This window comes from Exophiala viscosa (assembly GCF_022695815.1).
Source record: "Exophiala viscosa unplaced genomic scaffold EDD37scaffold_9, whole genome shotgun sequence".
Lineage (NCBI taxonomy): Eukaryota > Fungi > Ascomycota > Eurotiomycetes > Chaetothyriales > Herpotrichiellaceae > Exophiala > Exophiala viscosa.
In genome coordinates this window covers 1,246,517-1,269,782 of record NW_026944361.1, presented here as the reverse complement: position 1 = coordinate 1,269,782, position 23,266 = coordinate 1,246,517, and the positions used below count along the sequence as shown (strand labels likewise).

Below are 23,266 nucleotides of genomic sequence, written 5' to 3'. Positions count from 1 at the left end.
ACGACAGACATCTTATCATACCTGAGATCACTCCCTCCGTCCAGGTCAATCAAACCATACTCATCGTTCGCCATCCATCACTAGCTCCTCATCGCACTCACATTGCCGGGCCGTCATGCCTGCCACAACAGCAGAGACACTTTCTTTGGTGAACCGTCAAGTATCAGTTGCACCTCTCGTACTCCTGTCAGCAGCCGATCACTATGGCAGGTCAGCAAAAGGAACAAGGAAAAGGGTTGTTGGTGTGCTTCTAGGACAAAATGATGGCAAGAATGTCCGGGTATCAAACAGTTTCGCAGGTTTGTCGCAATGGAGGTCAACTATATGAGCCAGCTCTAACCTATGACAGTTCCCTTCGAGGAAGACGAGAAGGATCCGTCCGTATGGTTCCTGGACCACAACTACGTCGAGTCGATGCGAGAAATGTTCAAGAAGGTCAACGCCAGAGAAAAGCTGATCGGCTGGTATCATTCCGGGCCAAAGCTACGAGCCTCTGACCTCGAAGTCAACGAGCTATTCAAGAGATATACACCCAACCCTCTACTGGTCATCATTGACGTGCAGCCGAAAGAGATCGGGGTTCCAACCGACGCATATTTCGCGATCGAGGAAATCAAGGACGACGGCACAACCACAACCAAGACCTTTGTCCATACCCCATCTATGATCGAAGCAGAGGAAGCTGAAGAGATCGGAGTCGAACACTTGCTCAGAGATATCCGAGATGTCGCAGTCGGCACGCTATCCGCCCGCATCACCCAACAACTACAATCTTTGCAGGGCCTCCACCTGCGGTTAAGGGATATCGGCACATATCTAGAAAAAGTCCTCGATAACGAATTGCCCGTCAATCATGCCATCCTGGGCAACCTCCAAGATATCTTCAATCTCCTGCCAAATCTAACCACTCCACCGGCCTCTCGACCCAATGGCAAGAACCAGATCGAGAATAGTGAGCTCGCTCGTTCCATGAGTGTCAAGACGAACGATCAGCTCATGACGATTTATTTGAGCTCTCTCGTCCGAGCAATCACCGCTTTCCATGACTTGATCGACAACAAGAACAAGAACAGACAGCAAGCGGAAGAGAAGGAAGCCAATAAGGAGGATGGTGAAAAGAAGGAGGGCGAAAAGGAGAAAGATGAGAAGAAAGCTGGTGTGAATGGCACTGTGAGCAGCGACAAGAAGGAAGCTGAAGACAGCGAAAAGGGCAAGGGAAAGAAGAAAAGCTAGAAAAGACCATGCGACCGTGAAGCATCGCAGTTCCGGCATTTAGCATTGGCGTTGGGATGGAAATGATGTGCCAGGCCATTCAGATTACCTCACATGCATTATCGCACAGAGATGATCGTCCCTGTACAATACAATGACAGTAAAATGGACACAGTCTGTGTTGGGTGTTCCCGCTTCTTCTAGCCCTTTATTTTCTCCCATACATCTATGCCCTATACACTCCCAATCCAACTCAAACACTTCTGCCGCCGGAGCATGCAGTGAGCGGAGTGAGCCCCCTGACCATCGAGCCTTCAAGCCACCTTCATGATCCTCGTGCTCTGCGACCAGTCGTCCGCCATCGCTCCGACAGATCGTGATAGCGGTGTACCTTGAGACAGTCTCGGTCGTCTCCAAGAGGTCTCGCATAGCACAGTGCTCGTGGCGGACTCGCTCAACTCTCCCACCCACTTCGGGAAGTGATATTGCCATAGCCATGGCCTGCCATCACTGCCATCACAGCCATTGGTGTCTGATGTGACCGGACAAGCCTCTCACCCACCACCGAACTCTCCCCACCCACCTCCCCATCCAACAATCTCCTCACAACTAACTTTCCGGACGGTCACTCCATGCCCGAACAACTCCGGCGCCGCTTTCGCCAACAACGCGGCGAGAATGTGCTTACATGACGGTATAGAGCCTGATGACTTACTCGTTGCTACACCACCGAAATGCCAGTATGTAGCATTTTCTGGCATCGAGTCGAGTCCGAGAGTTGGGAAGCGGTCGTGGTGATAGTTGTCGTCGTAGTTGTCGTCGTAGCCAGTGCTGTGGCTTAGACCCTGGAACGCCGACACGCTGAACGCAGGACAACTGCAATTCCAGCTGTCGAGGCGGACTTCGTAGAATGTTGCGCTGGAGCTGGCGTGTTTGCGCGGATGGTTTGTTGTGGCCGAAGCGGAGGATTGGATGTAGTACACTTCCACTTCTGTTTCCGAGTGCCCTTCGACCTCGGAGGCATGGCGCGTGGGATTCCGAGACGGGGATATACTTGAGTCGTCATGCTGTAAGGCCAAGCGGGTGACGAGACCGCGGTCGAGAAGGTCAAGTGCTGGAAGGAGTTCGTGCGGGAAGAGGACGTGGAGAGTCAAGAAGAGGGAGCGGGCACCGGCGGTGTCTTGTACTGAGAGGGTGTGAAGAGGATTGGCATGAGTGGAATGGGCTTGAGTGCTTGGGTTGGATATGTTTGGATGTAGTGATGAGAGAGATTGGAAGATTGAGGAGAGCATTGATATTGACCTCGAATCTCTGGTTGGAGTCGTGTTCATTGCAAACAAAGCGTATGCAGATTCATTTTCCTTGCGGTGCAGAAGTCAAGTCCGTCTCAGAAATGCATCTTGAGTATGTGAATCAGTCATGCCCGTGAGGAAAACTCTCGTTTCTTACGTTTGGCTTTGATTTGTTCTATGATGGGGATGGTCAGCGTGATGTGTGGTGGACAGGAGAATAGTTAGGAGGTTGAAAGTGGACCAGTGAAATGTCAAGATGCATGGATTCTCAGCCTCGTGATACGATGATATCCAGGGCTATGAAAATGCTACACCACCATGCCGTCACCTCGCTCCCTGTCACTAGCACATGCCTTCTATCCTTGCCACCGGATCTTGCTTGACTTCAATACACTAATCACACCCAATGGGACTTGCGAGGCGTCCACCATCTGCACACTTCCATACTTCTTGACAATCTGACCTCCGTAGACCGCAAGAATCCACTTCCAGTACGGCTTCATGGACGCAAAGGACTGATGAATGCCAGGGAAAGTCACCTTCGACTTTCGGGGTCGAGGAGGCAAGGTATCCAGCCACGAAGTGATCTCGTTGGTCGTCTGAATCTCAAACTCCTTCGGTGTACCCAGAAGCATATTGTATGCACGTCCAAGGTAAGCAGATCTCGCCTCTCGGTACATCATGTATTCATCTTTGGACATGAATTCATCCCCAATCTCGCCAATCCCAGCGAGGGCGCGGGCTCTTCGAAGCTCGGTGCTGGTCTTCCGCTCGAAGGTGGACTTGTTGGACAAGTACAGTACTTCATCTGCCGCGAGTTCACTGGCCAGGATGTCTTGGGCTGATTTGCGCATGTTCTCCCTTACTCCATATAGCGACACCATGGGGTTGCGGAGCTCCAGGCCACCCATCTGGACAGGCCAATACCAGACGCCATCTGGAATGTCATGGATACCAAATTTGTCCTTGGCCAAAGCCGCAAGGTGGTCAGTAACGGACCCTTCCGGAAACATTGCCCGCTGGATTCGTGCGAATGTGTCGATCATGCTGTCGATGTGCTCTCGACCAAATGCGAACGAAGGTTTGCCGAAGTTGTTGCTGAAGAATCGAGCGAGGTATGCATTGTAAGCCTGGACGTAGGAGAAAATCGAGGTACAATGGGCCAACTGTCGCCGAAGTTCCGTAATGTGCTCGTCAACCATACCCTGATCGAGGACGAACCGAGTTCTGGCGGCGTCTAGACGCAAAAAGCCCCATCTAACTTCACCCTTCGGTAACCTAGCTTCACGACTCGGCGGTAAGCTAACCTTTACCTTCGGCAACTGGGTCGTGTGAGTGAGGCTCGCTTCGTGATCATCCTCGTTATCCTCGGTATCCAAATCACTCTCTGGCTTCGCGACGGTGGCTTGGTCGAAGATCACAGATCCAGTCTTTTCCAGGTTGAACTCGATACCAAAAGTCGAGCCAAACTTGGTCATGGCCTCCCAGCCGTGCGCGCACAGACTTTCTGTTCCCCAAAACCAGAAGTCATCGTGCAAGCGATAGAGGTAGCTTTCAGTGGCTCTGTTGACTGCGAAGTCCATCACAAACATAATGGCTTCGCCAAAGACATCGCTTAAAGCATGAGACATTGGGACACCTCTCTGTCGAATTTGCACCTGACCTTCCGGACCGTCCTGAAGGAAGCGTATCGGGGCTTGCAAGAACACTCGGAAAAATTCCAGCCAAGTCTCAGATACGCCGAAGAATTCCAAGACGGTGAGAATCGTGTCATGCGGAAGTGACGGACCGAACCACTTGAAGTCGGAGCGAATGACAGCGTGAGGCACCCCAGGACGGAGGTGTCGAGCTATGAGAGCTTCGGTGACAAGCAGATGAAGAAGGCTTTGCTTGGTCTCGACTGGACTTCTGCGTATCGAAGTTGAGGCGTCGTCTTCCTCATCTCCATACGCACGTGTACCCTCCTCCTCCTCTTCCGGCAGCTGTGTCAGAAAGTAGTCCTCCTCGTATTGCCGGCGTCTCCTGGCTTCCACACTGTCGGAAAGATCAGCATCACCATCAAGGAAGTAGACACGCCGATCTTGGTCGATCCTTGGAAGGTATTTGCCCGGCGTCCTCCAAGCACGAGACTTGAAGAATCCTGTGAAGCAACTTTTAAAATGAACAGCCCATTTCATTCCAATGGCATGTAGCAATAGCGCGTCAAGGACATCCTCATCCATAAAGACTCGGTATTTGCCATTCAGTTGTCGACGTTGCTGCACCGTGATTGCTCCGTTCGTTGTGGACCATTGCCAATTCTCCAGTGATGCCATCCTCATGTTGAGCACGTCAACTACTTCTTGAAGTACATCCTTGTTTCTTTCGAATGATTTGAGGATGTCGGCCTTTTCCGCAGACAGAAGATCCGTTTGCAGGACACCTTGGATCACAACCTTCAGATAAGCTGAGTCGAAGAGGGAGGCATCGCGCCAAAGGGTATCGCATATGGTTGTGGTAGCTTTTCTTATGATTTCGCACGGACCAGATATGGCAGGATCCGTTTCGAACAGGTCTTGAAGGTACTTCTGGACGCGCGACTGGTCTACGTTGGATTGGCTGAAAACAATCGATTCCCATTCTGCCCGCTGTTCGTGCATTTCCTTTCGACCCACAGACTCAAAGGAGGAGGATCCCTCGATGACATCTTCTGCAGACACCTGTGATTGTGGCTGTTCAGAGCCTGAGAGCCATTCGGTGACGAGCTCCGAGAAGAACTGAGCATGTTCATGCCGGACACTTTTGAGATCAAAGTGCTCCAGCAACTCATTCTGGATGCCCCGGATCAGGCTAGGCGCGAAGGCGGGATCCGTCTCGGCTTGTCGCAACAACAGTTGCTGGTTGCGACGTCTGTGGGACATGTTGGAGGAGCCCAGGTTCTCGGACTTGGAACAGTCGTCCTTCATGATCGGAATTCCAGCTTGTTGGCAGGCTCCATGGAGTAAGGTCTTTGTACGTTTGAGATTGTCCTTGCAGCGGTTCGCTTCGTCAAGAATCTGTGTCTTGCCAGCTTCGTACTGCTCTCGTTGTCTCTTGAGTTCCTGGATCTTGGTAGATGTCACGGAACGCAGGGTCTCCGGTAGAGCAGTGGAAGACGCCATGTTGATTCGGAATCAGAAACGACAGCAAAGCCTCCACGTCAAGGGAAAAGTGGCGAGGAAGATTGAAGATGATAATGAACAAATAATGAGGGACAGTAGTTACTTCGCGGAGGAGTCTGAGTGTGATAAATGAAGGGCGGTGCTAAAGTACTGGAAACCTGTACCTTGAGGTGTGACCTACCGAGACTGAAGCAGAGGAACTGGAGGAGCTTTATAGATCATCTGGACGTAAAGAGCATGGAAGACCAAGATTCAAGGTGACTCATACCGACTCAGAATGACACTGTAAAACGTGGAATATGAAACGTTGTGACTCTCACATTGATGTGGCCTACAAGTGAACCAAAGGTTGAGTAGAAGTCGGACGAGAGTTGAAAGGAGGAAGGAAGGCCTGATGCCTGATTCGCGTGTTCCTGACTCCGCCATATTGTTACCTCAGACTCACCGTACCGCCATTGTGCCTAGCTACGGTTGCGCATATCGACCGTGTTTTGCCGTGCTTGAATGACTTCGTTTATAGACCAGACGTATCTCTTGTAGGCCACAATCCTACGATGCGCGCCGGAGTCTTGTTGTAGAGGGCCACACCTTTCGCTTTTATTATGCGATTGTTAGCCTCCAGTCACATCAACATCATATTGAGAGACTCGTGAGCACGATGAGTCCCCTCAGTCAATCCCAACTCGAGCGTCCCCTCCCTCTACCATGGACGGAATCGAGCAAACACCTTCCGGTTCAAAAGTGATCATACAGTGTGTTGATCCCAACAGCCTATACGATAGCCTCGAACCCCGCCTCTCCGCCAGAGCTCCCCTGCGAAATCTGCACTGGAAATCTCCAAATCGTCCCCTTCGATCCATTCCGAGTCTGAACATATCGCTTCAGAAGGAGGACAAATCTACAGGATCTCAGGGCAGTGCTCGCAGACATCAGATCCCAGGTTTACGAGAAACACCGTATGTGAAACTTTACATATTGCGTTGTGACGACAAGGAGACATACAAAGAAAAGGTCAGGAAAGAAGTGCGCCAATGGGTTAAATCGCAAACACCAGCCGGGGACGGCAAGTCCTCGAATAGGGCCCAGGAGGATCACGATGCGTTTGAATGGCTGATTCTGCATGTGGTATTGCCAAATACTCCGGCAGCCAGTCAGCCAAAGTCGTCAAAACATATTTCCTTGGAGACAACAGATAGCACCGACAGCGTCAACAGCAAATCAAAATGGTCGGGCAAGAGCTCGTCTACCATATTCGACAAATTAAGAGCCGACTTCAGCAGTGGCTCCAAGTCGTCAATCAATCGTGTTGCTCAAGTTCGTCTCTTGGATCCGGGCGATAGAACAACTCCACTCACTCCTGCCGAGCTGGAAGAACAGTGGCAGGACTTGACCGAAAGCCTGAAAGCGTGCATACTCCGCTCCTTTGATGCTCGAGTGGCCCAGTATGAGACGGACATCCGCGAAAGACATAATCAACGAAATTTGCCCGGCTGGAATTTCTGCACATTTTTCGTTCTCAAAGAAGGGTTGGCGAAAGGCTTTGAAAGTGTGGGTTTGCTTGACGATGCTTTGGCGGTCTACGACGAGCTATCGCTGGGCTTGGACACCTTGGTGAATGAACAAGCTCAAGGAGGCGACCGTGACGATAGCGGTGCCCTCCTCGACTTCTCGAGGGAATCCAAAAGCCTTTTGCGTGCGGCATTAGGTTCTGAAAGTGCTACGTTGCCAAAAACTAAACCCGAGACAATCTTGAACCCCTCCAATATCCTGAATGCCGACCGTCCCGACTTTCCTTTTGATGTCGAGAGGAAGAAATATCTGGATCTGATTCTGTCCAATGATGTCTCAGCCTTGGATCTGCGCATCTACCTCTTCACCCGCGAGATGGACATTTTGCTCAGGCAAGGACGTCAGGAGCTTACAAAGTCCTCTGGAAAGACTATCTCGAGTGCCAATATTACTGCTTTCGCGGATCTGACCGAGCGTGCCATAAGCTTCATCAACTTGGCAGCTCGTAGTTTGCGGCTTGAGCTTTATAGTGCGTGGGGAGGTCAAGAGGGGTTGACTCTGAAGGAGTTACATACCCAGCGTACAGTGACAGGTAATATTGTCTCTACGTTCGAATGGCGCGCTGCGATGCAGATCTTGAGTCAGGTTCTGCCAGTCTTGGGTTTAGATGCGGAATACGGCACGGAATGGCTGTCACTCGATTCCGTTGAGCTTTCACGAATGCCTGGCAGCAAGTCAAACGAACTTTCCGATGCTCGAAACCATCTCAACAGAATGTCACTGGCTCTCGATTCTGGCTCGCCTTCACGAGAGCGTTCTCATGGGCCTCACAAAAGAATCTCTGTCATTCCCGAAGAAGTATTCCCACGACAGCTTACTTTCACGCGTCCGGGGTCCGAATTGTTGGCTTTATGGGCCTCCAAACTTGCCATCATGGCGCGGAACGCCATGGCAAGTCTCGAAGCAGTACGGCCATGGCTCAGTCAGATGAAACGTGATGCATTGAACAGAGATAGGCGCGCAGAAAGTACAGAAGTCAATGGGCAGAACGTCAACCACCACGAAAACCATGAAGACGAGGAAGATCAAACGGCAAAAGTCCATCCAGATCTGCTGGCAGGCATTGCTTCGAACACTCTACAGACAGCTGCGTCATCGAAGTCTGCTTCCCTGAACATGTATGCAATGCTCTCGGTCTTGGCTTATCGTGTCATTGCGGGAAGCAGGAGCAATACGACTGCGCAACAGGTTCTGACAGATCTCGTGGAACTGGAATATTCGCAGAACAACTATACTGTCGCAGCAAGGTACTTGCATAGCATTCTGGGACAATTGCCGCAAGTCTCCTATCGTCCGTCAGATGGCCATCTGCTGCTGATCTACGCCGATTGTTTAAAACATCTTGACAGACCAAGTGAGTACGCTCGTTGTATCATTGCGTGTCTGCATTGCGCTTCAGAAGGCCATTTTGGTGCAAGGCTAGAGAAATTCCAACCTACATATCAGCTTTTCCAGGACCGACTTTTCGAAGTGGCACATGCCATGAAACCAATGACCTTTTCTCTGTCAGCTTTATTCGACATTCTTGGCGTTGCCAGCACTATCACTCAACGAGAAGGAGAAGATGGGTTCATGCTCTCTTTCACCATTCGAACGTCATCTGGCACAAGCACACCGCCTATCAGCGATGCCAAACTACGGCTCACTTCACAGGATGGGAATGAACCCCGTTTCATCTCCTTGAAGCTGTCCAAGGATGTTTGCATAGAATCAATTGATACAAACGTTATGCTTGTAACGGCGGTGACAACACATGGTTGGTATATCCCTGATGAAGTCGAGATCAGCATTGGTAATCTAAGGCTTTTGCATCACTTTCGCGCCACGCACCATGACAACCCTGCGCAGATGGACGAGACACCCACTGATAGGTCGCCGGTTGTCCCAATCCTCGTCTACCCTTTCCACGAAACATTTGAGATCAAACTCAGCCACGCTCCAGTCATACATCTAGGTGAAACGCGGCGAATTCTGATGCAGATCCTGCCCGGACGTAACAAGATCAGCCAAGGCAGAATACGGCTGAAGACAGCAACAGCTGGGCTTAGGCTCAATATTCATGAGACAAAGTCATTAGATGATAAAGGTGCTGCAACTTCGTTACGAACTGCAAGAGAAGGCGATGCCCAGGTTATCATTTTCGACGACATGGAGGCCGATACTACAAGCCGGATTGAAATTCCATACACAATGGAAGTCCAATCCGAACCAACCGCCACCATTCGAGTTGATGCCAGCTACCAGACCGAACAAGGCACATATACGCTTTATGGCACGGCTATCGTCAGCGTCCTATTGCCCGTTGCGGTGAACGTGCAAGATATTTTCAGGAGCACCTGCATGTATTCACGATTTAGCATCAGTCCATCCACACTTGTGCCTCTGCACCTGATAGACTGCCAAATAGCTGAAACTGCAGCATACGAAACCGCTACCGGTGGTGACTTTGGGGGCTCGCAGGTGGTGTTTCCCAAGCAACCTGCCACTTGGACTGTGCGACTCATTCCAAAGCTTGAAAGCTCAATCACTGCCTCGCAAAGGATGACTCTTTGTGTCCACTTCCAATCTATGGATGATCTCATCTTGTCCACCCTTGAGGAGACATTTGCAACGGCATTCTTGAAGACACCTTATCGTTTTGCCGCCCGATTATTGCTATGCCACCTTCTGAAAACTGTTCGAACATCGTGGACCGAGCAAGATCTGGAAGTAGCAGCTCTAACACAGGAAGTGGAAATCTGGAACATGGACGTTATGAATTGGAGCTCTGTATTGTGTGCATTCGAACGAAATACCAGGACCTCCATCGAAGAATGGCTCAGCGATTGGCATTCGCAGACGTCGACAATCAAATTCTCCACCATGAAAACTATTCAACGCCAGCTTAGACTTCATGTTGACATATCGTCTCACCCTGTTCTTGTTGCAGCATGCTTGGAAGTCAAAGGCTTGAACATGGCGACACCTACAGCCACGTTGGGGCAGCCTATCCTAGCTGATCTAACGATGAGTTTGGCAAACACAAGGGAAAAGAATGTGGAAGTATCTTTTGAGATAGCTACGTCGGATTCATGGCTGGTGGGAGGCAAGCGGAAAGGGATTGTGACACTGACCAGGGACCCCCTCCGCATTCCGGTCATTCTATTTCCCCAACACCAAGGGCATGCGCTCCTGCCTTCTGTGTCGGTCAAGTGTAGGAAGCAAAAGCAAAGCAGCGGTAATGAAGATGCGTGGACAGATGTGGCAAGTGAAGTTCACAATCCGATGCACGGTCGCAGCATCCACATCAGCTCAGATATACAGAGTACCACTGTCGAGGTGTCTGGAAGACTGCCGGACGGAGGTTCGGGACGCCTGATAGCGAGTGCACGCCGTGAAGAATTTGGGTGAGGATATAAATCAAAAACTGTGATCTTGAAGATCTCCATCCCCTGTCAAGATGGACATTTCTCACGTGCATGACCTGCAGGTTCGAATCTGCAGCAGCCACAGACGAGTGGCATCGAAGAATGCCTTTCGAGCTTCCAGAAGTCCTGCGAGCTTTCTTTCTCCAATCCACAGGGTCGCGGCACGAACCGAGCACCCTAGACCCTGTCAATCGAACGGCCACTGGCCAGCCAAGGGGCGCGGGCTGTCTCTGACGACATTTGGGCGGCAAGGATGACCCTTAGCTCATTTTCTCGCCTTCCCCAACAAAATCGTTTTCGTGGGATCTCCGAACCCACCTCGGCGGTATTCTCTGACTCGCAGCGCAATCTGAGGTACTTATCAGAGTTGACCAGCATCTGGCCCCTGTACTGTGACCAGGGATGCTATTGAAGGATCTTCATGTGACCGAGGTTCAGTCAGCCTGAGATCGTCCGTGAATATGGACTTCCGTGCGCAGCATCAGCATGTGTTCTTTCAGCCTCAGCTTTACGAATTATGCACATGTCACCCAAACGAACGTCGATTGGTGATTGAAGGCCGTTCCGTCCAACGAGTTGCGACGAGAGGGTTCAGCATGTGCTCGAAATGCTTCCCGTTACTCGCAGCCGACCATCATTGACAACGTTGTCGAATGCACAGCTTATCTTTGGATCGACGACAGGGGCCCAACGACCACAACTCTGTCAATCATGCGACGAAGAGGGACCCAGCCGAGGCTTTATTAGGGATGGGGGTGAAGAACGAAAAGCACCACATGCTGGTCCACAACGTCCACAGCGGCAGTCTGTTCTTGACGATGATTTCTTTTGCGGAGCCGTGACCAACTCCTACACCGCTAGATGGCGTCTCTCTAGGATCGACGTCGATGCCTAGAAGTGGCGGCTCACTGTTCAACGATGGATACGACTGTCTCCGTACTCCATCCGTATTATAACTCGTACTGTGCTCAACACCGTTGTTGAAATGCCTTCAGTAGATGTTGCCTGACTGTATCGAGCAGATGATCTGTAACACAATCTCGGGTGATGAGAGTGAGATATCGTGATGGTCATCGATAGGATGAGTTTTTAATTCTCTGTACATTCAGCCTTCGGCCTTGATCGGCGACTCCAGCTATGGAGCAAGACCGCAGTGAGGTGGTCATGCTGATGATTATGTGTGCCCAGCCGAGGACTTGTTCGGAGCCCGCTCCGTATGAGTTTGGTGGTCGCAGCTCTCGGCAGCGCCTAGAATATTGACATTGACCCCTGCCGTGCCTTGCTTAACGCTGAATGGCGGTCCCTGAATTTAGTCTAGGTGCCTTTTTCGGACTTTGTTGAGATTTCCCACGGCGGTGGGTTTCATTGCATCTCGTCGCACCAAGATTTTTTTTCTTTGCTGCCCCTGCGCAGGTGGACTTTGTATGGAGGGGCCTCCACTAAAACATTCGATCCCCAAGTGAGTTTGGTGAGAGCTGCCACCACCACCAAGACCACCAAGACCAACTCCTACAATATTAACATTCCTTGCCGCGTTTTTATCTTGCAGCTCGTCCTCTCCTTCACTTTGTCTGCTGCTTGTGTTGTGTGTCTCTCTCTGTCGTTCGAACGACTCTCCTTCACAGGTCAACAAGCTTCGCCTCGCTATCTAGCACCTGAGCTGCACTCCCTCAGGTCTGACTGTGTTCCCGCGTCCCAACACTATTTTGGCACCACCACCTCACCGACATCTCACAGCTCCTTCATTTCCAGTCCTTCACACATCTTAAGGACCATGGCCACAACCGCCCTTCCCAACGAGGCAGCCCTCCGCCGAATGGCAACCACCGATTCCACACCAGTCTCTTCAGCCAACATCTCGCCTCTGGACAGCCCGAGATCGTCTCCTTCTTCCACCTCCTTGTCCTCTCTCGCCTCCGAAGATGCCGTTGTCCAGAAGTCGTCGGCGGGAAAAAAGCAGCTCGTGGACACATATGGCAACACGTTTGAGATCCCCGACTACACCGTCAGCGACATCCACAAGGCTATTCCCAAGCACTGTTTCGAACGCTCTGCTGCCACCGGTCTTTACTATGTTGCCCGAGATGTTGTTTCGCTAGCAACCACCTTCTACCTCTTCAACCGCTTCGTCACTCCCGAGAACATCCCGTCCACACCGCTAAGAGCTGGTCTCTGGTTTTTGTACACCGTGGTGCAGGGTCTGTTTGGTACTGGTCTGTGGGTGTTGGCCCATGAATGTGGACATCAATCGTTCTCTCCAAGCAAGGTCTTGAACGACACAGTCGGCTGGTTCTGCCACTCGGCTCTCCTGGTGCCATATTTCTCTTGGAAGATCTCCCACGGCAAGCATCACAAAGCCACCGGCAACATGGAACGAGACATGGTGTTTGTTCCATCGACAAAAGAAGAATGGGCCACCAAACGGGGATACCTGCTTCATCAGCTTGACGAGCTCACCGAGGAGACTCCCATCGCCACCGCCATCCACTTGATCACTCAACAAATTGGAGGATGGCCCATGTACCTATTCACCAACGTTACAGGCCACAACAAGCACGAAGTTCAGCGCGAAGGCCGTGGTGTAGGCAAGCACAACGGATTTGGTGGCGGTGTCAACCACTTCGACCCCAACAGCCCATTGTATGAAGCAAAGGATGCCAAGTTGATTGCCCTGAGTGATCTCGGTCTTTTCATCACCGCTAGCATCCTCTTCTTGGTTGGTAGAACTTACGGCTTCTCCAACTTGTTCGTGTGGTATCTTGCACCATATCTCTGGGTCAACCACTGGCTTGGTGAGTAGCGTCCTCCAGTTTTACAATTCTCTCATTTTGCTGACTCTCTTAACAGTGGCCATTACCTTCCTGCAACACACCGATCCCTCTCTACCTCACTACACTGGCGAATCCTGGACATACACCCGTGGTGCGGCTGCCACAATCGACCGCGAGTTCGGTTTCATCGGACGACAGCTCCTTCACGGAATCGTCGAGACCCATGTTCTGCACCACTACGTCAGCACCATTCCCTTCTATCACGCCGACGAGGCCAGTGACGCTATCAGGAAGGTCATGGGTCGTCACTACCGCAGTGATACCGAGGGTGGCCCTATCGGGTTCTTGAAGAGCATGTATAAATCGATGAGATGGTGTGAGTGGGTTGAACCCATGGACGGTGCTTCCGGCGAGGACGCTGGTGTCATGTTCTTCCGCAACCGCAATGGCTTGGGTCTCCCTCCTGCGAAGGTGGGGAAGCCTGCCTCGTCATAAATCTTACCGGTTGGAATGACATGTTTGCATCTTGCTGCGTCTTTTGCTGGCGGAGTCCACCGGGAGTTCTGGTTTTTCAATTAGACATGTTCGAGGTCAGAGAAAAGAAAGAAAGCCGCAAGACAGTAGACATCAATTTCAGTGAACGAGGTACAGATAGACAAGATACCCTTCTCTTAGCTTGATGCCGAGATTTATATATCAACAAATATGGTATGATACTCAGCGGCGGCAAGCCCGGAACAGGGCCCTCGCAAATCTTGTGTAATGGCGTGGCTCATGCAATATGTTTCGGGTACTCTATTCGCTCATGTTTGACGTGTACGTGCTGGTCCTGCATTAAGGGTGAGACAACATCCTGGGATCCAGGAACAGAACATCTGACTCGACGTGCAGAAAGACTTTCTACTGTGACAATCTGGCTTTGTCTCATTCGTTCGCAGAATGATATGGTCTTGGGGAACACCTGAAGCAGTACGGCCGCACCTGGTTCCCGATTGAAGATCACCTGTACTCTTTCCAATTGCAAACGGTTCAATTCTTCCCCGCCTTTTTGGCCTCTTGACTACTAAGTAGTACGGCCTTAAAACCATCTTACGTGGCTCTCGCACGATGACTACTACTTGCGGACGAGAAAACGAGAGCCGACCACTACGATCTTCTTCACACAGTACTCGCAGCTGGCGTGACTGAGGATGCATTGCCCGTCGTATCCTCCGCTTTATCGTGCGCTATCTCATGTTGAAGCATATCTCACCCATTGCCGGAGCATAGCCTTGCTCTACGTGCGCGCTCCGGGTGCTAAAGTGCTCCGCGAACCACCGGTAGGTAACGCGACCACGGTAGGCGTATACTACTGGGAGTTGAATATATAAGAACGGGCAGTGAGTGTTTGTTGCAAAGGTTGGTTCATACATCAGCGCGCCTATCCAAGTCTACTATAAGACAACAACATCTTTCAAGCCTCGACTATACAATATACAATACTTCATCACAGATAATGGCATTCCGCAGCTACCTTACACCATCGACTAAGAGACCCAGGGCACAGGTCAATTGGCAAAAACCAGCTCAGGCATTTGTCAATGTAAGTGCATACCAGCCCACTGTTGTCTCTTGTAAAGGATACTAACTCTACCAACAGTCCCTCCGCCAGAATTTTCACCTCACAACACTGCTGCTCATAGGAGCACTCCTCCAGTCACTGGTCCTTTTCATTATTCCTCGCTTCTACGCCATGCTCCCAGCCATACTCATCCTCGGCGCACGCCTAGCAGACAGTCTAGCCATCACCTACGGCTGGAAGAGGAACCCGTACCTCGACGAAGCCATTTTGCACCGCGTGTCGCCGCAGATCCCCGATGAAGACGGCAACTTCCATCAGGAACCCGCAGAAGAAAAAGTCGTCGCCTTCATGCTCGGCGCCAAAGTCAATCATCCCCTGGGCCTTTTCGCCCCGAACGTCAAACAAGTCGGTGACGGCTTGCAGGAGATGTTCAAAGATCTCGAGGACCACGCTCCCGAGAACGGCTTTTTGGGGGCCTCCGTGTGGCACAGCACCGACAAGAATGGCGCCACTGAACTCCTGTACCCCTCGTACTGGCGGTCCACCAAGGATCTGCACGACTTCGCCTACGGTCCAGTCCACATGAAGACTTGGGACTGGTGGAACAAGACGATCAAGCAGAATGACCATATTGGGATTTTGCACGAAATGTTCGAGGTCGACCGCAAGTCCTGGGAGGCTATTTATGTCAATTTCCAGCCGACGTTGCTTGGCGCGACGACGTATGTCAGAAAGGGGGATAAGTCGATCGGTGGGACGGTCGATGACCAGTGGATTTCACCTCTTGTGGATGCCAGGAGTGGGAAGTTGAGAAGCAGTGCCGGTAGATTGGGACGGGATCCTAATGAGCTGTATGAAAAGCATAGGCTGGCTCCGGGTGGGAAGTACGAATGAAGGGGGCATGATTTGCACCGGGGTTGTTTTCATATCTGCATAGCGGCGGCGGACTGGCTGTATTGTGCGTACATAGTGACGGGAATAATATGTACTAGATTGTGTGATAGTTGTTCCTCGTCCATTGACAACGATATCGATATCGAAATCACAGCCTCGCTTATTAAGCACATCTCATGTGACGCAGCCTTGTCTTCGGGTCACCTTCCTCTCAACCGGGTATTTCTAGGAATCAACCTCTAACTGCCTCGGCACTTTGGCTTCCATCTCACATCAATTCGTCCAACGGCTCCTCCATGCCTATTTTCCCCACAACATCTCCCCGGCAGTTACTACTAAGTAGAGATATCTACAGTAGATGGATGCTCACTGCAGGAGAGCTGAGAGCTAGACCTAGCAGTACGCCCGCAAGACCTGTGTCTTACCACTGATTGGCCACTGATAGTCGCTTACCGTTCGACCCGCTCGATGTCACCCTTTCCTCGTATCATTTCTTAGCTGTTCAGCTCTATGTAAGTACGTAAATGGGAAGTGGTATATTGCCTCGGCATAATAGCCTCCATGTCCAATATCACACTGCCATTATCACTATCATTCCTCACCACCATCGTTCAACGATCACCTTGCCTTTGGTACCTATTCTTAGACCTTGTCTTAATGTCTAGCGTTGACACACTTGCCCGCTTGCCTTGACATCATAGACACCTGTCGGGCAAACATACCCTCTATCTACACTCGCGACTCATTCTCGACATGCCGAAATCACGCTGGAGCGTTGCCATCCCAGACTGCTCTCTGCCGACATTTCTCTTCACATCGCCAACTCATCCATTAGGTTCTCAACGGGCATTCTCAGAAGCAGCCCGGCCAGACACACACTACCTCACGCGTGACCAGTTCCGACTCTGGGCACAGCGTTTTGCCCTAGGCCTCCACCGATCGAAACACTTCAATAAGGGCGACCGAATCCTGTTGTTCAGCGGCAATGACCTCTTCGTCCCCGTCGTCTTCATGGGCGTGCTATGCGCAGGCGGTATCTTCACCGGCGCCAACCCGACGTTCGTCGCTCGAGAACTCGCCCATCAATTACGAGATAGTGGCGCAACGTACCTTCTCTGCGCCGATGGATCCATCGACACGGGCATCGAAGCCGCCAAGCTAGCTGGCCTCGACGCGTCAGAACGTGTCTTCGTGTACAATGCGAACATCTACGACGGTCCTTCTGAGGGTCTTAAAGGCTGTCGGTACTGGAGTGATCTTGTAGCCCCAGCCGAAGACGCCAAGTCATTCCAATGGGACGATCTGACCGGGCCTGGGGAGTCCAACACGACCCTCGCCCTGAATTACAGCTCCGGCACGACCGGTGTGCCCAAGGGCGTTGAAATCACGCACAAGAACTACGTCTCCAACACGTTGCAGGTAGCGCACATCTCGAAGCTACAGCCAGATTATGAGGAGCGAAACGCCCGGTCTTCGTGGCTGTGTTTCTTGCCATTGTACCACGCCTACGGCCAGACGTATTACGTCGCCAATGGCTTTCACCGCGAGATCCCCGTATATGTGATGCCCAAATTCGACTTTATCCAGTTCTTGGAGTATTCCCAAAAATTTAGAATCACTGATTTCACGCTCGTCCCGCCTATTGCCGTGTTGTTGGCCAAACACCCGGCCGTGGAGAATTATGATCTGAGTGCAGTCGAGCGCATCGGATCCGGTGCCGCGCCGTTGGGGAGAGACGTCTCCGTACAAATTGAGAAGCGTGTTGGCACGGGACTGAATATGAAGCAGGGGTGGGGAATGACTGAGTAAGTCCCTAGTCATACACCACTGTCCACGCATCACCTCCTTTGACTAGTGCTGGGGCAATGTATTGACATCGTTTGACTACCAGGTGCACATGCTCATTACTAGGATGGGACTTCGACGCCATCTCGACATCCGCTGCTGTGGGCGAACCCAACCCCAACTGCGAAGCCAAGATCATGAGCGAGGACGGCACCCAGGAAATAATGACCCGCGGACCCAGCAGTGTCGGCGAATTATGGTGTCGTGGCCCCAACGTGATGAAAGGGTACTGGCGCAATCCCAAAGCTACAGCCGAGACACTTACATCCGACGGATGGCTCAAGACAGGCGATATAGCGTACCTGGATGAGCAGGGCATGTTTTTCATTGTGGATCGTAAAAAGGAACTTATCAAAGTCAAAGGTAATCAGGTGGCGCCCGCGGAGTTGGAGGCGTTGTTGCTTGAGCACCCGGACATCGCGGACGCCGCGGTGATTGGTATGCCGACTGAAGATGGGGATGAGAAGCCCCGTGCTTTCATTGTCAGACAGGGTGGTGAGAGTGCGCAGAAGTTGACGGAGGATGAGGTTAAGAGGTTTGTGGACGGGAAGGTTACGAGGTATAAACGGTTGGCGGGTGGGGTGGAATTTGTGGATGTTATTCCTAAGAATCCTTCAGGCAAGATTTTGAGGAGGCAGTTGAGGGATGTGACGAGGGAGAGGATGAGGGGGGAGGGTGCGAGGTTGTAGTCGCTTCATGCAAGAATGTTGCCATGATAGCCGTACAAGGGTACAGGTCGAGCGTGACGAATGCTCCTGCCGTGGGCTTTGATAAAATATATCTGCATTGCCCTCGTTATTGCCCTCTTCCATCCTTGATCCGAATACCACCCTGGTCCTGTAGTAGATAAAACTCGCTCTCTCGGCCAAGCGAACTGAGACGGTGTCCAAGTTCCGGTCTGATACTCCTTGACCTCGTCATTCCTCTGGCATGCGGATATGTCCCCGTCCTATCCGCGATCTTCAGACCGATCCATTTTCCCTTGTCATCCTTCACCATCCTGGCAAAGACGTGGTCCGCAATCTTGTCCAACTCATCGCTCTCCTCTAGTTCATCCAGCCCAAGACCATCAGCCTGTCTCCGAAGGTCTGTCTTGTCCACACCCCAGGCCATGACGGCAAGAGCACTGTCCTTCCAAGCAGGCACCTTTCGCTTCCGTGTGACGACGCATACTGCCAGGAAAATAATCCAAGTGGCTCCCTCCAAGACAGCTGGCAGCAGCAACCACGCCCATCTCACTCTCACGTATGTCTCCATGAGTGAGGCCGTTCCCGTTGCGAACTGCTGTGGGGAATACAGCCGAAACTGATTCCCAATGCTGACCGCCAGATTGGTGATCCCCTGACCCAAATTCAAAGCATAGTTTGTGTACAGAGCCGTCGCTGCATCCTGATAATCTCCGGTTGGGTAGAAATTAAGAGGACCCATATCTCCACTCGTTGAGCCGGTCAAAATCGAAGATAAGTAATCCTTCAAGGCGACCCAGGACTCTGCAGCCACTGAGAACTGTCTGGGGTTACCAGCTTGTAACCGGGAAAGTGTGTCATTAGGAAGGGTGAAGACTATGTCCGTGTCATCTAAGTTGATCTCGCTGCTATTCTGATAATCGGGTAACAAAGAGGCCGAAATTGTTTCAACAAGTGTGCCGGAAGCCACATTGGCAGTCAAGATGTTCACACAAGGGTAGAGTATACATTCAAATGCCGTGAAGGTCGCCGGGACAATCGATTGACGGCCCATCCCGGAGAAAGGAACGCTGAATTGCGATACGTTGGCAAGCTCGGAGGTGGCAAGCTCGGAGGTGGTATTGGTGTACGTTGCTGGGTCCTCGTCGTCGTTTGCCGAGAGCCCGTTGGGGAGATGATAGGTGCAATCATACTCGTAGCTGCTACAGTTTTGCTGTATGAGATTTGTTATGTTGACACACTTGGAGCACATTGAAAGAGTAGCGTAAGGTAGGAACGTGCAATTGGTCGTTGGGCATTGTGCCGCAATCGAGTCTGCACCTGCTGAAACATTGGTGTAGAAGAGGCCATCATAGATTGCTGCTTTCATGGGCAGATCCACGGTTTTGACCATCGAGTCTTCCCCAGATGCGTAATCGTCATAACTGGTCGTAACGGGGATCGTGGCCGTAACATTCGTGCGGGTGAATCGAGATGGAAAATCAACGGCTTGCTGAACAAAGGGTTCCAACGCGAACCCGGCAATAATCACAGCTGCAGTCATCAAAGCTAGATCTGGACAACGGTAGGACATGATGAGCCTAAGAGCGCCTAGAGGTCCCCGTGAGGCGGCATCCAGAGATTGAAAATCGGCAAGCTTGACAGGATGTTCGTTTCTGGTGTAGAGGTTCCATTTGCACTGAGACAGAGCAGCTGTGATTGACATGACCAGTGTTGATGTGCAGATTGTTCCTAAGAAGGAGATGACAGTGGTAATCTGGAGCGTGTAAGGCCATGTTCGCAAAGGCTTTCCGTCATATCTATGGAGAACAACAACCACAGCACCGAGTGAAACGGCCGAGAAAGCGAGGGACACAATCTCAAGAATCCACAAATCATTGATTAGTCGAGTGAGCCTTGTCCATCTTGACGGCCTGCGGGCGATACTGATTGCTTCTGGTATGTCGCTGTCAATTGCAAAATCTTGATCTTTACCCATGATGTGGTTCAAGGACTGAGCAATTCGTCAACGTGTGATAATGGCTGGAACAAAAGAATGAAAAGAACTCAGAGGCTGGAAAGCAATTGAATAAATAGTTCATGACCTGGGCCTGCCAGAGTAGGCAATACATTCGCCATAGACCTTCAGTGCCATCCTCGCTGGGTTGGAAAAAGAAGCCAGCAAGTTACAGGCAGGTCCATTTCAATATGCACCAGGCACGATACCAGAAAGTGACCAATCAAGCTGAAAACCAGCGATGATAATCCGAGGTAGTTCATGCTGCTGTAGGGTGGTAGTTCACCTTCGAAAGATGGCGTGGTCTGTGGCTGCATGTTCTGTGCGACGAATGACTCACTGCATGGTTGATACGCGAGAATGGCTGGCAGAATGCGATGCAATTGGACGCGTCTGCACGGCCTCAATCTCGCAAAACATCTTGTACTGTACCCTGTGGCTCGATTTCAAACGTAGACTTTGAAGAGGGCAATTCTGCCCAGGGTCCCCTGTATCTGGCATCATTGTTGTCACCCTGACCACACAGACGTACGGAGTATTGATCTCAATACTGGCCTTTTGTTACCACGGTTGTTCATTGAGTGTATACTATGCTGAGATAAGTATTCACATACCAGATGTCTGATGTGGGTGTCAGGGGTCGAAGATTCAACATCGCGATCATCCAAAACAGATACGCATCTGAAGCGAGTTCTGGGACTTAGCTGCAGCCCTATCGTCCACGATTTGGCCCCACCAGACATTTTGGGGGCCAAGGGCCATTTGCGCTTTCCAGACCTCTTCCAGCAGGGGAACCATGCCGCCAAACATGTGGTAGCGAGTCCGTTCATTCCACGCAGAGCAAAGTGCTCGTATCCTGTTTTGAGCGGAGAGATCGGCCATTTCGCAACCAGCAAAGAAAAGTGGGAGCAATGCCTGTCTGGCAACGAACCCATCGTCGCGGCATGCACAAGCATGATCTAGAATCACTCTGGCGCGGCTGAGTACGCGCACCGGAGGTGTGTCGCCGGGTTCCCACCGGAATACACGGTAGATGTAGAGGAGAAGTCCGTTCCGCCATGCCTCGGAACAATGCATACAATCCATATCCTGATGCATACTTTCTTCATCATCAAATGCTGTGCCGGAGGGAGTGTGATTCCAGGCTTCGAGCGATTGCTCAATCTCTGAAATGAGGCTGTTATCGAATACTACCCAGCGCATTGACGCTGTCTTCTGCTTTTCAGCAGCTAAATGTGCCAATTGGACGAGTGGGACCGCAAGGCTCTGCGGACAGCCACACAGCCCGAAAAATGTCCAGAACTGGTCGTCGCAGCAAGCAAGAACCGACACGAAATATTCATACGGAAAGACGCATGGTGTTCTGTTGACCAAGCTTATGACGGCATCCCACCATGTGAGAAGCGCCACCTGAACCACTGTTCTAGGATTCTTGGTCCACACTTCGACGCCGCCACCAAGTTCCAGAATGCTGTAGGCGCCACTCAAGTGTGTCGTCCAGCTTCCAAAGAGTGAATAGGCCTCGTCTAAGGAGAACAGGATCACTATCGTGTCGAGTAACGAGGAGCTCATTCTGGCGATATTGTCGCTGTTGAGAGCCTGACGGAACAATTGAAGCGCGGTTCGACCATGATCAAGGACCTTTTCAGAAGGCTGATCTCCTTTACTGGTCAGGGACAACTTGTTGGTATGATGACATGACAAGGCTAGCACAGCGTGCAGCAAGTATCCAGCCTTTTGTAAGGCCTCCGTACGGTAGCGGAACGGATTCATGGGCAAGTCCAACGTCAATGGGATGACAGAAAACTCATTGTTATCTGGCTTCTGTCAACGTGAATGGTCTTGAGACAAAGTGGTCAAGATACCTACATCTTTCAAAGATAGGTTCCAATCGCTCGAAAGGCGACTCGTACAGCACGTTAGGGGGAATAGCGTCGACGAAATGGTATGGTAATGGCCGTAGGTCTCTGTGCGACAGGGTGGATAAGCCCAATGGGGTCAAAATTCCATCAAAATCGTCGAAGTCATCTGCATATTCATTCGGCATGTACTGATAGGTCAAGTGCTTGTTGGATGGTGGTGTCCATTGGCTCTTATCTTCAGCGGCATTGTTGCGAGCAGGTCGAGGTTTTGCGCCTGCGTCCGTAACATTCAATAACAAAGGTATGTCTTCCGTATCGAATAACAACGACTCGTCAAGGACTGACAGGTCTGCTTCGCCCGTCACGGTATCATCTTGAGATGCTGCCACTCCAAACGGGCCTGCCAAACTTTCAATCAGATTCGGATCGCAGTATGCATGACCAAAGGGAGGAGGGAGAAGACTGACTCGGACGTAGGGGGATATTGTTGGTCGTCAACGGCTCGTCGTACTCTGCACCGTGGACAACAAGTATTGGTGTTGAAGAGTCCGTCGCGGCGATTGTCGGCCCGTTGGGTTCGGTCAAGTCTGAGGGATATTCGGCGATGAACTCGAGTTGGCGTGGGCGCGATGAGTCTCCGGAGCCTTCCCAGCGAGACCGCCGCACGATAGACTTCTTGACAGGCTTCCTGTGCGTAGAGAACCCTGGCTGCCAGGATAGTTGCATGGCGAACCCTCCGCAGAGGTTATTCGACCTTTGACAGTTGTTGCAGCGTGGTCGTGCTCTGTCGCACTTTTGTCGCCGGGCCACACAGGTATGACAATCAATTCTGCCATGTTTTGAGGAGCGAGCTTTGCGGGAGGTTGAGGTACCATGGTCCATCACGACGTCGAAAAGTGTAGGTCCGACAGAGGGGTGATAGCGAGTCTCGGTCTACTTTAGGTGTCAGGCGCCCGCAGTCTGGGCAAAGTGCAGGCCCTAGGCTAGTGCAGGCGCCACGCAGATAAGACGCGGAGGCACCCTAGGCATAG

At 51.5% G+C, this 23,266-nt stretch overlaps 8 protein-coding genes across 8 annotated transcripts; 5 read left to right on the top strand and 3 right to left on the bottom strand.

Annotated features, from left to right (window-relative positions):
* Positions 1-115: 115 nt before the first annotated feature.
* EDD37DRAFT_684193 (26S proteasome regulatory subunit rpn-8) lies at positions 116-1,519 on the top strand (the record flags this gene model as incomplete). Its single annotated transcript, XM_062819865.1, has 2 exons — positions 116-299; positions 350-1,519. The coding sequence occupies 2 exons, from the start codon at positions 116-118 to the stop codon at positions 1,231-1,233; spliced, it is 1,068 nt and encodes a 355-aa protein (XP_062668104.1). The 3' UTR covers positions 1,234-1,519.
* EDD37DRAFT_510963 (uncharacterized protein) lies at positions 1,520-2,740 on the bottom strand. The gene has a single exon (XM_062813608.1). It carries the CDS (start codon positions 2,541-2,543, stop codon positions 1,767-1,769), a length of 777 nt encoding a protein of 258 aa, XP_062668103.1. The 5' UTR covers positions 2,544-2,740; the 3' UTR covers positions 1,520-1,766.
* A 3,609-nt stretch (positions 2,741-6,349) lies between these two features.
* Positions 6,350-11,052, top strand: EDD37DRAFT_684185 (uncharacterized protein; the record flags this gene model as incomplete). The annotated part of the gene is made up of 1 exon (XM_062819864.1): positions 6,350-11,052. One exon carries the CDS (start codon positions 6,350-6,352, stop codon positions 10,601-10,603), a length of 4,254 nt encoding a protein of 1,417 aa, XP_062668102.1. The 3' UTR covers positions 10,604-11,052.
* Positions 11,053-12,044: 992 nt separating this feature from the next.
* EDD37DRAFT_510788 (omega-6 fatty acid desaturase) lies at positions 12,045-14,040 on the top strand. The gene is made up of 2 exons (XM_062813607.1): positions 12,045-13,412; positions 13,468-14,040. Exons 1-2 carry the CDS (start codon positions 12,395-12,397, stop codon positions 13,884-13,886), a joined length of 1,437 nt encoding a protein of 478 aa, XP_062668101.1. The 5' UTR covers positions 12,045-12,394; the 3' UTR covers positions 13,887-14,040.
* Positions 14,041-14,737: 697 nt separating this feature from the next.
* Positions 14,738-15,952, top strand: EDD37DRAFT_510762 (uncharacterized protein). Its single transcript, XM_062813606.1, has 2 exons — positions 14,738-14,973; positions 15,031-15,952. The coding sequence occupies exons 1-2, from the start codon at positions 14,887-14,889 to the stop codon at positions 15,844-15,846; spliced, it is 903 nt and encodes a 300-aa protein (XP_062668100.1). The 5' UTR covers positions 14,738-14,886; the 3' UTR covers positions 15,847-15,952.
* A 380-nt stretch (positions 15,953-16,332) lies between these two features.
* Positions 16,333-18,380, top strand: EDD37DRAFT_594253 (4-coumarate-CoA ligase; the record flags this gene model as incomplete). The annotated part of the gene is made up of 2 exons (XM_062814551.1): positions 16,333-17,651; positions 17,738-18,380. Exons 1-2 carry the CDS (start codon positions 16,600-16,602, stop codon positions 18,378-18,380), a joined length of 1,695 nt encoding a protein of 564 aa, XP_062668099.1. The 5' UTR covers positions 16,333-16,599.
* A 53-nt stretch (positions 18,381-18,433) lies between these two features.
* EDD37DRAFT_510743 (uncharacterized protein) lies at positions 18,434-20,485 on the bottom strand. Its single transcript, XM_062813605.1, has one exon. It carries the CDS (start codon positions 20,353-20,355, stop codon positions 18,487-18,489), a length of 1,869 nt encoding a protein of 622 aa, XP_062668098.1. The 5' UTR covers positions 20,356-20,485; the 3' UTR covers positions 18,434-18,486.
* Positions 20,486-21,033: 548 nt separating this feature from the next.
* On the bottom strand, positions 21,034-22,961 carry EDD37DRAFT_652558 (fungal-specific transcription factor domain-containing protein; the record flags this gene model as incomplete). Its single annotated transcript, XM_062818462.1, has 3 exons — positions 21,034-22,190; positions 22,243-22,635; positions 22,703-22,961. 3 exons carry the CDS (start codon positions 22,959-22,961, stop codon positions 21,034-21,036), a joined length of 1,809 nt encoding a protein of 602 aa, XP_062668097.1.
* Positions 22,962-23,266: the final 305 nt, after the last annotated feature.